This window comes from Phoca vitulina, unplaced genomic scaffold (assembly GCF_004348235.1).
Source record: "Phoca vitulina isolate PV1807 unplaced genomic scaffold, GSC_HSeal_1.0 scaffold16, whole genome shotgun sequence".
In the NCBI taxonomy this organism is placed as follows: Eukaryota; Metazoa; Chordata; class Mammalia; order Carnivora; family Phocidae; genus Phoca; species Phoca vitulina.
Genome location: NW_022589719.1, coordinates 33,087,043 through 33,100,760, shown reverse-complemented (window position 1 = coordinate 33,100,760; position 13,718 = coordinate 33,087,043). Strand labels below are relative to the sequence as shown.

The following is a 13,718-nucleotide window of genomic DNA, read 5'->3' as shown; positions in this document are numbered from 1 at the left end:
TTGGGTGGAAGGGAAATGGAAGGGCTTTTGGAGGAAGAGGTTTGAAGGAAAATGTCCATAGTTGTAGTGAGGGTAGCACATCCTGAACACAGCAAGCCTGGGGCGCCTGGGTGGCTCTGTCGGTGGAGTGTCTGCCTTTGGCTCAGGTCATGATCCCGGCGTCCTGGGATCGAGCCCCGCATTGGGCTCCCCGTTCAGCAGGGAGTCCGCTTCTCCCTCTGCCCCTCACCCTGCTCGTGCTCTCTCTCAAATAAATAAATACTTAAAAACAAACAAACCCAAAGAAAACCACAGCAAGCCTGGGGACCACAAATGTGTCATCCAAGTCCTCTTAGAAGCACCTACCATGTGCCATTTTACAAATGCCAGTGGCAGGATGAGTTTACTGAGTTTAGGTATGACCCTGGAGGATTACTTAAGATTTTTGTGTGCGCCTTAGGAAGATTAATTCATAGCTGAATGCAGGTTAGATTGGATAGAGCCCCCACCCCACCCACAAAGAGGCTGGTAGCATGAGCACAAGAAAGAAGCGTAAAGTTGTATGAGGTAATGGAAAAAGTGAGTTTTGAGAAGGTGGCAACAGACTGACTGCACTGGGGAAGGATGGGCCTCTGGGGATCCGAGCTACTGGGAACATCACCTATTAGGTGCTAAGCTCTGCACCTGCTGCTGGGGATGATGTGGGGAGCAACACAGACTGATCACTGTCCTCGTGGAGCTTCCCACTAGCTGGGAAGAGGACCTTAGTGTCCTAAAAGGCAGTAGGGTACCATGGGAGCAAAGGACTAGTCTTGGACAGGGTGGGAGATGGTTTCCCGGAGGAAAGCAACAAGTAAACTGAGGCAGGGGTACTTAGCAGAGGAAATAGCAAAGGCCCAGAGAGGGTGGGACTCAAAGAAAGTTAGGTATGGGTGGAGAGGAGTAGGAGGGGCAAATGGTGAGTGAGGAAGCTTGAGGCCTTTGTCCTGAGAAACACACTAATGGGTTTTAAGCAAAGTAGTCAAATCTGTCTTTTTTTTTTTTTTTTAAGATTTTATTTATTTATTTGACAGAGAGATAGCAGAGTGGCAGGCAGAGGGAGAGGGAGAAGCAGGCTCTCTGCTGAGCGGTGAGCCTGATGCGGGGCTCGATCCCAAGGCCCTGGGATCATGACCTGAGCTGAAGGCAGACGCTTAACCAACTGAGCCACTCAGGTGCCCCTCAAATCTGTCTTTTAAAGAAAAATGTTCTGGCTGCCATCATGGAGGACAGGGGTTGGACTGGAGGCTGGGAGGCACTCAGGGCTCTTGCTGTGGTCAAGGTTCCAGACAATGGTGGCTTTGAGTAGGGTGGCAGAGATGAGGTAACCGAGAGGCAGATGGGTTTCTGAGATAGTTAGGATGCAAAACTGACACTCTTCCTTCCTTCCCTGGCAACATCCAAACACCACCACATCCATATCCATCCTCAAGAAACCAACATGAAATCAACTAACTCCTGTCTGAGACCCTGTCCTTCTAGAATGTGCAGAGCTGGAGATGGTCCTTCACTGTCAGCCTTGGGAGTAGGATGGGCAGGGATTCCCCGCTCCCTTGAAGGTAGTGGTGGAAGCCTACTCAGGACCTCCCAGATGGGAGTTCAGCTCTCCCGAGATGCTGCCATCAGGGCTGAGGTGGTAGTCGGCTGGCACCTAGCATACTGATCTACCAGCTGCAAGCTTGTACTCAACAAGCCAAGTGATGAGAAGCAGCAAGATGTGGTGGGACAAATGCTGACTGGAGCCTGCCTGTCTGGTCCAGACCTTGCTCAGTGACCTTAAGCAGGCACTCTCAACGGGCCTGTTTTGCAGCTTTAGCGGATGGAGGTTGGCCTTAAATCTCCAGGGATGGCAAGATTAGAAATCCCCAGGCCTTCTCAGCATAGCACCATGGGAGGGGGATGGGGACTTCAGGGAATCAGGTAATCACATTTGTACATCCGTTAAAAAGTTCACCTTGATCAAGTAAAATGCATGATGTTTCTAGAAGCAGGTAATGCTTTTTGACATTAAAAAAAAAAAAAAAAGGCAAGGCAAGTAAGTACAGACATGTGGCAGTTCTGCTGCTTCTGCTCAGCCTTGGCCTTGGCCTCCAGCATCGGAGCCTGCATGACCTGACACTCTCACGCACACACACATCAAGGCAGAAAAGGTTTTGTTTTTGGTTGTTTTTAAAGCCTTTTTATTAAAAAAAAAAAAAAAAAAAAAAAAAAAAAAAAAAAAAAAAAAACCCACCCAGAACCCAAAACCCAAATCAAAATATTTCCCATTGGAGGCTATTTCTTTTTTTGTCTTTTAAAAATTTTATTACACAAATATCTCCCATTCCCATGTGTCAGAGGAAAGATGTCCTTGCTCTTTCTAAAACCAATAGTGGAGAACGTTTAGAAAACGAAAGTCCAACTAGCTTCCCTCCTTCCCTGGCCCAAAATAACCCCAATGTGTCAATTGAGATAGCAGGACTTGCCCCCTTAATGCTTACATTTAATTTAAAATTTTTAGCACAACATTGGAGATTGACTCTAAATCAGCAACAAAAAATATATATTTACAATATTTCTCCGAAAAACAAAAACAAAAAAAACACAACCAAACCCTTTAAACATAGTGACTTTAGGAGTTTTATTTATGGAGCAGTTATTTTTTTAATCACCAAGTGATTTTATATTATATATATATAAATTTTCTTCCTTTCCTTTGTGGTTTTTCGCCCCGGTGCTTGGAAAGATGGAGGCGGGGTGTCTGGCCCTGCAGTCTGAGGAGGGCAGGCTCTCCTGGCAAGGCCACATCTCAGAGCAGATTGCGGGAAATGTGATGGGACTCCCGGGATCCTCTGTCCCCAGAGACATTTCTTTCCTCCACGCGGACCAACCCTCACCTCTAAAAACCATTTCCCCCCCTCACAGTCCTAGAGAAAAAGGAAACCCAGCAAGGGCATAGGTCCATCTGCTGCCACTCCTGGGCTCCCTTTCCTGCTGACCAATTTACGTGCGCGGTAAAAATGCTTGTTTTTCCAAACCAAAAACAAACGAAAATAAAAACCCCCTCCCCCCCAACCAAACCATCAGCTTGGAAACTTCTGTGGATGAAATGTCCCAAAGTCAGAGGCACTCTCCCGGCACAATCCCTGCTCTGAAGGGGTCTCTCCACCTCCCCTTTTATAAAAAGACAACAAAATGAAACAATCTTTTCAGTACTTTCCACAGGAGCAACCAAAAAAAGGCAGGAAGCTTCCAATTATAGGTCATTAACAATAATATTAATAAGGTTTTTGCTCAATACCCAGGGTTCTTTACAGAGAAGTTCCCCTAACTGAGGCACTCTGGAATAAGTCACTGGCATTTCCTCAAAGTTTCAGCCCCAGGTCACTGGGGCCTGGAGACCAATGGAAGGGGCAGAGGGTCACGGGAGCAGACTGCTGCTTTTAAGGTGCAGCCAAGAGAATCAGCAGATTGGAAGAAACAGACACAATGCCACCCCTTCCCAGGACCCAGTTTTCTTAGGAGGCCAGTCAATGCCAGGGTCAAAGCTGGGCTAGGTGGCAAAGAGGGATCCCCTCTGCCTCTATTGCTTTGGAAGTGGCAAGTGTGCAGTTGGCGTCTCTCCTCAGGGCGGCTCACGCTTCAGACCCCTGGTGCCTGGGCTCCTTCCCCTCCCCCCGCAGGGTTTCAGGAGGAGGAGAGCCTGAGACTGGGCTGCAGGAAAGGGGCCAGGAAGGGAGGGGGCTGGAGGACGAGAAGGCGGGGCAAGGTTGTGCTATCGCTATCCTCACAGATGGGGAGCAGAGTGCAAATCCGCGCTATCACTTACAAGCTCTCGCCACAGGCTGCTGCTATTGAGCATCTCCTCACACACTTAAATATTGACCCAAAAGAAATTCCGACCTTTCTTTCCTTTTTTTTTCTTCTTTTTTTTTTTTTTTAAAGTGCAAAAAGCTCTCTGCTGCCCTAGAGAGAGGATCTTTGGACAGGCCGTTCAATGCAAAGTAAAAGGGGGCAGCTGATGGGGCTCAACACAGGGCGGTGGAGTGGGAGACACCATGCTCCCCTCCCTCCCTCCCTCCACACACACGTGTAACACACTCAGCCACACACACAGAGGCACATGCACACCCCCTTCCACGGCTACAGGCAGAGGGCAGGTGACTGGCTTCAAAGCAGGACCCCCCTCCCCCCCACCCCGCCACAAGGTGCCAGATCAGTGAGCCACTGGGGCTGAACACAGGCTGGGCTCTGGGGGCTACACTACCCCGGAGGCCCAGAGCCTGCTGGGAGGCAGTGGGGAGCCAAGTTCTCTGCTCTCCCCAGCTCGGGGAGATCAGCTGCTCCCTCTGAGGACACACATCCTGGGAAAGCCCTGTCCAGGCAGGAAGGAGGGACATGTGGAATGGGCAGTGGGAGGCTAAAGAGGGAGGGGAACAAGGAGATGGTGCCTGTCTCAGAATCTGCCTAGGAAGCAATAAAATGGGGGTGTCCCTGGGGTACACAGTTCCAGCTCCTCTGAAGAGCTTCAACCCCAATAAGTGCAACAAGGACCTCATAGAGACTAGCAGGCAAGTCTGGGGTGGGGTAACCTCATTACGTGAACTACCACGAGCATTGGACAGGATCAAGCTAAAGGAAGGGGGAGAGCATGGACACGGATGAGAGGTTTTATACACCTCAACAGCACCAGTATGATCGGCATGGGTCTGGCCTTCCTGGGGCTGCCGGCCCCTCCTGCATAAGCCGGGAGAGTGTGGTGGAGGAGAGACACGCACTGGACACCACAAGGAGAACCTGGCCACGGAGACAGGGCCGCTTTCTTCCCTGGAAATTTGCTCAGAACCAGGCACGGCTGGGGACCATGGATGGGGAGAAGGGCCCCCGGGCCCCGCACAGATGACGGTTGCACAGACACCCCAGACTGAGAGCCCGGCCTCCTGGCCGGTGAGCGAGCAGGCGGGTGGGCAGGTGAGCAAGCGAGCAGGCACCTTGACAGCACGCAGCCTGTGCTTTCCCCTTGGATTCGGATCAATTTTCTACTCCTTTCTCCTCAGGAGGGAGAGGAGCAGGCAGGTAAGCCTGGTGTCTACCACCCTCTCTGCCCCGCCTGTAGGGGAAGGGCTCAAGGGACAAGAGAGCAGAGAGGGAGTGTGACGCTGGCCTCAGAGCCCGTGCAGGGTCGGGGAGAGAGGCTCTCCTGGCTGGGGAGTCAGGGGAAGATCGGTTTCCTGTGCAGTCTGGGCTGCGTGTGTTTTAGCTGATCTTCTGTATCAGCTTCTCGTCAGACAGGCAGTAGAGACTGTTGATGGACAAGTCTGAGATGAAGTGCTCGCAGGCTTTTCGAGTGATCTGCTTGCATCCTCGAAGGTCGATCAAGGTGACATTGGCGATGCGCCGTAGGTAGATCAGGGTCTGGTCTGTCAATTTATTGCAACCTGTGAGGACAGTGAGCATGAGGACAATGCTGTGTACACGCATCCACAGGAGCCTGCCTCCGCCACCCAGTCCCCAGCTCTTTCCCTTAAAACGCTAAGCAAAAGCCCTCTTTGTCTCGTAACTACCTGGCTCAGAGACCAGAAGTGCCCCTTGACGCCCCACTCGCTGCTCCACAAGGCTGACCAAACTGCAGCCGGCAATGGCCACGCCCGCAGGCACCTGACAACTACCTGAGGCCTCCATCCCCCGATCAGTGAAAAGAGAGAGAAATCCGTGTCCTTGTCCAGATATGAGGAAACAATTCAGTTCAAATAGACCCAGGTTCTCTGTTTTACTGGTCAAGCTCCAGGGAGGGCTGAGCCCTTCAGGAGGCACAGGGCACTGTCTGTCATGAAACGTCACAGCGGCGTACCTGCCATGTTGAGCTCTGTGAGGGAGTAGCGAGTGGAAGACCCAACAGCGGTGAGCAGATTGGAGGACTGATCTGTCAGGTGGCTGCAGTGACTGAGGTCGAGTCGAGAAAGGAGGGGCATGTGACGAATGATGAGGCGAAGCGTGGCGTCCGTGATATCAAGGCCTGCCAGCCGGAAGTCAGTCATGTTCCGGAGCTTGCTGCGATTGTCCTGACCTGCACAGGCAAGGAAAGAGCCTAGGTCAAAACTTACCTCTAGTCCAGCTCCAAAGCTGCAGGCAGCTTCAGCTCCTTCCTAGCCAGACCTCCTTGCAGGGGTTAAGCAGAACTGCCCACACCCAGTCCTGCCTGCAGGCAGTGAGCGGGGTGTGGGGGCAGTTTCTAGGAAACCAGACACGTTTTCTTTCTTCCCAGCTGCTAGATTATGCCTCATTTACACAGCGAAAGGGTATGTGTGGAACGCTCCACCCCTCTCCACACTCCCACACTTTTCTAGGCCACAACGCAAACAGCTTTTAATGTCCCACCTCAACCATGAAGACTTCCCAGACTTCCTCACGATAACACTATCTGGGTCCCAAACTCCAGCACCCCCTAAGACGATTCCCTCCTTTGCCTGCAGGCAGGTAGACGGCTGTAAATAGCTAACCTGCACTTACACACAGCCCATCACTCTGTTCTCCATTTGCACTCATCCACAGCATCATCTCGGACACTTCTTTAGTTTCTGAGACCGTCTGTCAAAAGACAAAGCCACCCTAAGATGAACACAGAGAAGTCAGGCCCAGAGCATACCTGGTTTATCAGCCGGTGGAGTCAGCAAGTCCCGAATCTGAGGGTCCTTGATTCCCACTGCCCACCGAAGATCAAGGGTCCTGAGGAGGGGGCAGCTGGCGGTGCTGAGGGCAGACACGGCAGACCAGGAACAGCCTGCGAGGAGGAGGTCCTTCAGTCCTACAACGGAAGGAACCAACCATACACTCTATTACGTTTTCCAGCTTTGGTGGTAAAACCAATTGCTTAGTTCCTACCAGAGTAATATAGTAAGTGTGAGTGACTTCCTGTCTTCCTAAGACCTCAAAATGCTGAGGGGAAGAAGGCATTCTAAGGGGCCAATCATGGCAGTGTCATACTCAAATCTTTGCAGTGGCTGTGCCAACAAGATTCATGGTCTTTGCTGTCCGGGTGATAACTGACTAGTCCAGTTAGTCTGGAGTGGTGCCTTGGGGACTGGCAGTTAGAGGGCCCTACGTGAAGCCCTTGCTAATAAGCAGGAAGATGACAATGGCATGGGACTGCTGCCCGATCTTGCCCTAAAGCAATTTTATTTTTAAGATTTTATTTATTTGACAGAGAGAGAGAGCACAAGCAGAGGGAGAGCGAGAAGTAGGCTCTCCACTGAGCAGAGAGCCTGACGCAGGACTCGATCCCAGGACCCCGAGATCATGGCCTGAGCTGAAGGCATTTGCTCAACCGACTGAGCCACCCAGGCACCCTGCCCTAAAGCAATTTAAAGCAGCACTTCCTAGAGCCAGCCTTCCCTGCCTGCTCACCTGGCAGCCTGTTGACGAGCCACGTCAGTTGTTTCTTGGAGATGTTGGTCCAACTGAGGTCAAGGCTGACTGGCTGCCTCTTGATGATACCACTGAGAGCCTGGGGTACAATAGCCTTACACCTACTCAAGTCAATTTTTGTCCAAAGTCTCTTGTCGCAGCACCTGTGATAGAAGGAGAGAGAACTGGCCATCAATAACCCGGTACCCCTTGTCAGAGGAGCTCCCATCAAAGGGTGCTATGGGCTTCTGGGAGAAGCAGAGCTCGCGGAGAGCCACCTGCTAGTTAGGCTCTTCTACAAGCAGACAAGTACCACGCCCCGGGTTCTTTGTTTTGCCTCAGAGAAAAGGGCTTGTCTTTTACTGCAACCCTACAGGGTAAGTAGTGGATAACTTGACCAGTTCACCGATTTGCTCTGGAAGGGCTGAGAACACAATTGTTAGGAACACACAGCAAACAATATACTATAATCCCTCATTTGTATTAAAGTATGGCTCCCACCAAAGCTTGTAGAAGGAAGTATTAAAAAATTTGACTTCTTACTGCCTGAAGCCTTAGGCTTGCCTCCATTCTCTCCCTTGTCAGTCAAGCCCAGCCGCCTGGGATGCCGGGCGTTCCTCGGCACATATACAATCCAACCTGCCTTAAGCTGTACAGGGCCCATTACTGTATCAGGCCGAAAGAGGCTCTTCACCATCAGGCCAGGAGAGTCTTCTCCCTGTCTTGGGTTTCTTCAGTGCTATCTTTTTATTTTCTGCTCCAGTCCAGACCAGAACTGGAAGGGAAAGGCCTGCCTTTCCACTGCAGTCTACAGTCCATAGGCCACAAACAGCAGTGTAACACGCAGGCTTCTGTTTAATATTTTACAGCCCCTGCCCCCAAGCCTGGCTCAGAGTCTGGTCAGCAGGGGAAGGGGAGACAGCACATAATACGAGTCTTATGTGACTTGGCCTGGAAACTGAGAGATAGAGCCAGGCAGGCCCGCTAGCCCTACAAAGAGAAAATATTAGGACAATTTGGGTAGATCACATATTAATTCAGATTTGGGAAATAAACTCGCGTTTGCAAAGAATGAGGTCTTTATTTAAAGACTGAAAATATTTCACCAATGGCACATGAGACTTGTATGGCAAAAACAAGCTGCTTATGATAGAGCAGTGAATCTCAGACTTTAACATGTATCAGAAGCCCCTGGAAAACGTGTTAAAAACAGATTGCCTGGCCCCACCCCCAAAGGTTCTGACCCAGAAGTACTGAAACGGGCCCTGAGAATCTGCATTTCTAACAAGATCCCAGGTAATGCCAGTGGTCCACCAGTGGTCTGAGCATCACATTTTGAGAACTACTGTAACTGGGCTTGACCCAGATACAAAGGATATGATATGTCCTAGGGTCTAGGAACCACGGGAAAAATTAATGCCCTATGGAAACGTTTGTTCATCATCTCGAGGGACTTCCCCCCCCCCCCAAGTGTCTTACTGTTGAGCTTGAGAAGGAACGGTAGGTCTCATTAGGAAGGATGAATAAGTCTCAGGAAGCTTCAAAACTGGACTCTGCTTCCTAGAGAAAGGAATTCTGGTCCAGACTTAGGGCATAAGAATAAAAACTGGAAAACTGTGAACACATTCACATTTTTTGAAAAGCATGTCCACCTCTTTCAGCAGATGGAGAGGTAACTGAGGCAGCAGCTTAAGAGCGGTCATCTGTGTCACCAGCAACAGGAGTGACTGGCACAGCACACGCTCTTCAACAACTGTGATGAGTACAGGTTACGTGAGGGGGGAAAACTAATGACTAAAGTTTTAGCACAAACTGTACAAATACATCCCCTAAATCAGTTTCATATATCCAGTAAAGAGAAACGGGAAAATATGGAGCAGGGAGAGGAAGCAAAGGGTCAAATTTCCCCGAGGACACCTGTAGGCACAAATGGCCACATCTTTAACAGGACCCACTATCTAGGGAACAGACTGAGTTGATTCAGTCCTTGGGGACCCAGCAAGCCTCCAGATGCCAAGACACATGCAGTTCTCATATGGAAAACCTGCCACCTACTCCCGTACCCCTATTCCTGATCCCTGTATCCCTGCTCACCATTTATACCACGTCTTGCACACTCGCATACATTCACAAAGTTCTCTGCGGCTGAGGTAGCGGAAGACAGACATCCAGACCTCCCGCTGCATCCAGCTTTCGTCTCCATCCTGAGCCCAACTGCCCCGGCCATTCAGCCTGGCTGCACCCCCCTCCTCTGCACTGTCATCTTCCTCCTCCTCCTCCTCCTCTTCCTCCTCCTCTCCCCCCAGCCCCTCCTCATCCCCACGCTGGGGGGTTCGGGCTGGGCAGTGCTGCACTAGCACACGGGGGGAATGGCGAAGGTTGGCAGAGGAGGCCGTGATGGCCTGCAGCTTGGGCACAATGGAGGTCCCGTGGAGCTCTTTGGTGGGCCTCTGCAGCGTGACAGTGAGGTACGATCCCCGGATCTTGGCTTTCTCAACTTCAGACAGCTCCTTTTTGCCGCTGGGATTGTTCTCCTTTTCCCGTACCATGGTGCGCTCTGTGGCCTGCAGCCGCAGCAACTGCCGCCGTTTGAAGCGCTCATCGCGGCTGGCACTGTGGTGGTCGCTGGGGCCAGCCCCAGGGGATGACCGAGTCACCATACCCCGGGGGGAGACTGGGTCATGGATGAGCTGCAGCATGGAAGTGGGTGAGTGAGGCGGGGGTGTGAGGGGCTCGTCGCAGCTCCGCAGGGGCCGCAGGACTTTGGCTTGCACGGCTTCTTCATCACTCTCTTCCATTTTCCGCTTCTGCAAAACAGGCCCCCAAAAGCCCCGTCAGCGCCTTTCTCCAAAACCCTCTAAATTTACGTGAGCCTCATGGTTGCTCTCAGGAGACTCGAAAGAAGACAGATCGCTGCTCTTCTATGCTGAAAGGGGTAGCTGCAGGCTACAGGGTGGTCACTTCCTCAGAGTCTGCAATCTGCTGGATCGGCAACTGAGCTCAAGTCTGTGCTGGAGAAAGCTGATTACAGAACAAACCCTTAAAATAGGTCACTTGGGAAATCTACCTGTAACACAAAGGTTTGTGTCCAAGTATAGAGGAGTGAGATCCAAATTTGGGCTGCATGATTCCACAGCCCACCTTATGCATCTCTTGCCCCAAATTTTGGGATTATAATTCCCTGGATAAAGATATCCTTTAAAGAGGCCACAACTTTACCCCTATGCAATCTGACCATTTTTAATTCTGTCTCTAATTTAGCTCCTTCACCCTGGAGATGCTTCTGATGGTAGATGCTTGTGGTAGAAGAAAAGCAGCGTACAGATGCCGTTTCAACCAGGACACAGAATCTGACAGCAGTGAACACCACTTTAGCTCCACCAGTGTCTTAGATGGACTCTACCAGGTTGCTGCTTCCACTCCGTACCCCACCCTATCCCTAGAGAGCAACTGCACGGGAGATAAAGCAGAGAACGAGAACCTCTGTGAGGAACTGCAATGCTTCAGAGGCATCTGCGCTGGATGAAGAAGAGGAATCTGGGTTGGGTTCAGTGAAGCCAACGTTCCACAAAGGCCCACAACCTCATCCTAGGCCACCTGTCTCTTCCTGGAGCCCACTGTGACTTTGCCGTGATGATGCTGAACCAGTGTTCCACTAGGGATCAGCGAGCAGTGGTTCACATTTTCCTCAAGGAGACAGTTTCTGTCCCTCAGCAACAAGCCCCGCTCCCTTTCCTCTATACCTTCTTAGAGCACTACGGTTGGAAGAGAATGACCACCTTTTGGGTGCCGGCTTTTACAATGCAAGAAGGTAACCCCAAAACACAGCATCTGTCAGCCCATCTGTTACAGGAGGGAGGCAAACACCCACCACTACCCCCGCTGCCGCTGCTGCCCATGAAGAAAACTGTAAAAGCTTCCAGTATAAGAACTTGAGGGAAGGAGAACTTCAGCACTAGTCAACTCTAAATCCCTGCACTCCCAAGACAGACTGAAAATTCAACTACCTCAGTGCCGAAGTGGGAAGAAATAGAAAGAAGATAAGGAAACTTGTCTCTACTCCTGTGCAATGGACCCAGGGGAGACCACTGGGGCCTGGATGGCTGCCACTAGGCCAGCTGCCTCCTCCGCATGTGCCCTCAACAGGTCTTGTTCTTGCTGGTCTGAGTAACCAGAGTCCTTTTGGCCCTTTAGCATTACCCACTGGGCCAGCAACCTCCACTACTCAGGGCCAAGGTCATGGCACTGGTCCCCCTACAGGGAGGGGCTACCTCTGTAGGACATGTTTGGGCACATGGGCAGGGCTTTCTGCAAGGCCACAAAGGTGAAGAGGACAAAAATGTGAGCCTGCTTAACTGGAAACTCCAGCACACCACTGTACTTACCCACTGCCTCAGGTCACTGCCTTCCTTCTAGTTTCATTCCTCAGGAGCAACTGTGCTCGCCTCACTGCCTTCCTCAAATAACCCACCTGTGCTGCCTCTTTTTTTAGGGTCCCAGAGTGTAAAAGGACCTCAGCAATTTGCAGACTCCAAGTGGAACAGTATTCAGTAATAAAAAAAAAAACCCAAACATTAAAAACTCAAACAAAAGAAAAAAAAAAAATTAACCAAAGCGGGGGGAAAGATATCATACACAATACAAAATAATCTCTGTGGGTCAGAAAAACCATGTGAATAAAGTTGCAAAGGCAAACGTATTCTAGCCATCCCCCAAGCCCAGCATTTCCTTTCTTCTCCAGGGCAGTCTGGAAAAAGCTCCCTTACCTGGGCTTTCTCCGAGCTGTCCTCCTGGTAGCACTTTGGACACTCCCAGCAATTTGGCAATTCCTCATTAAGCAGCCCTTCTCCATCCATCTACAGTAAGACAGGGATATTAAAAATCTATCTCATTAAAAACAAACAAAACGAAACAAACCCCAGCTTTTTTTTTTAAGATTTAATTTTTTGAGAGAGAGAGCGAGCGAGCGCACAAGCAGGGGGAGCCGCAGGCAGAGGGGAAGCAGGTTCCCCACTGAGCAGGGAGCCTGAGGTGGGACTCGATCCCAGGACCCTGGGATTATGACCCAAGCCAAAGGCAGACGCTTAACCAACTGAGCCGCCCAGGCGCCCCCACCCCAGCCTGTTTCTTAAGGCTCCTTTATCACTCAGTAACAGCCACATGGTTGGGAAGAACGAGGAAGTTACCTATTCGTAAACACGTTGACCCACAGGGGAGGAAAAACTCAGCCACTGGGAGACTGGCCACCCTCACTCTTGGTTACTTGACCAAAGTTAGATTCCATGAGGAGATTCCCAAGAGTCTGGGTCAATGTGGGGTCTCTCCTGACATACAGATTATGTATTTATCTCTTCCGACACATTTATTTTCCTGAAAGTTTCCTGCCACTTTGCAAAAGGAACTGACTATACAATTCAGAAGGTGCCAGACCTCATCTTGATTGTGGGGCACAGTAATTATGACTGCTTGGGTTCAGATACTAGTGGCCTGGTCTCTGTGACAGTGTTCTCAACTGTAAAGTGGGGATAAATAACAATTCCTATCTTACAGGGTTGTAGTGAGGATTAAATAAATTACCTGTTAAGTGTTTAGGAAAATGCTTAGCATAGAGTAATCACTTTATCAACATGGAGATGATACCCTATCTTATTGATCCTAAGATGCATAGTTTTTCACATTTGAGTATTTCTAAAATTGGGCTGCTTCTCACAATTAACAGTACCTTACAATCACTGTCAGCCAAGTGGCAGTCATGATATAGTTGTCACCCTTGGAAAAATCAACAAAATACCAGCACCAATGCCCTTTCAATGGAAAGAAATATGAAGAAATAGGGTAGACCGGACTTCACAGGGCTGTCTTCAAGATGTAAACAAGAGGGGTGCCTGGGTAGTTTAGTCAGTTAAGCGTCTGACTCTTGATTTTGGCTCAGGTCATGATCTCAGGCTCGTGCTCACATTGGGCTCTGTGCTCAGCGGGGAGTCTGCTCGAGATTCTCTCTCTCTCTGCCCCTTCCCCCACTCACGTGTTCTTACTCTCAAATAAATAAATCTTTAAAAAAAATTTTTTTAAAAAGATGTAAACAAGGGGTGCCTGGGTGGCTCAGTTGTTAAGCGTCTGCCTTCAGCTCAGGTCATGGTCCCGGGGTCCTGGGATCGAGCCCCGCATCAGGCTCCCTGCTCCGTGCGAGGCCTGCTTCTCCCCCTCCCTCCCCCCCTGCTTGTGTTCCCTCTCTCGCTGTCTCTCTCTCTGTCAAATAAATAAATAAAATCTTAAAAAAAAAAAAAAAGACGTAAACAAGAGAATGCATGTAAAAC

General features: G+C 50.3%; 1 protein-coding gene across 3 annotated transcripts in view; it reads right to left on the bottom strand.

Annotated features, from left to right (window-relative positions):
* Positions 1-3,849: 3,849 nt before the first annotated feature.
* KDM2A (lysine demethylase 2A) overlaps positions 3,850-13,718 on the bottom strand; it is a 110,827-nt gene continuing 100,958 nt past the window's right edge. For all 3 annotated transcript variants that reach the window (XM_032414491.1, XM_032414490.1, XM_032414489.1), the window contains 6 exons: positions 12,168-12,257; positions 9,496-10,208; positions 7,402-7,565; positions 6,644-6,802; positions 5,849-6,064; positions 3,850-5,435 (listed from right to left, as the gene is read on the bottom strand). In XM_032414491.1, the coding sequence (XP_032270382.1) occupies positions 5,254-5,435; positions 5,849-6,064; positions 6,644-6,802; positions 7,402-7,565; positions 9,496-10,208; positions 12,168-12,257 (1,524 nt within the window). In that variant the 3' untranslated portion in view covers positions 3,850-5,253. The remainder of the gene's footprint in view (positions 5,436-5,848; positions 6,065-6,643; positions 6,803-7,401; positions 7,566-9,495; positions 10,209-12,167; positions 12,258-13,718) is intronic.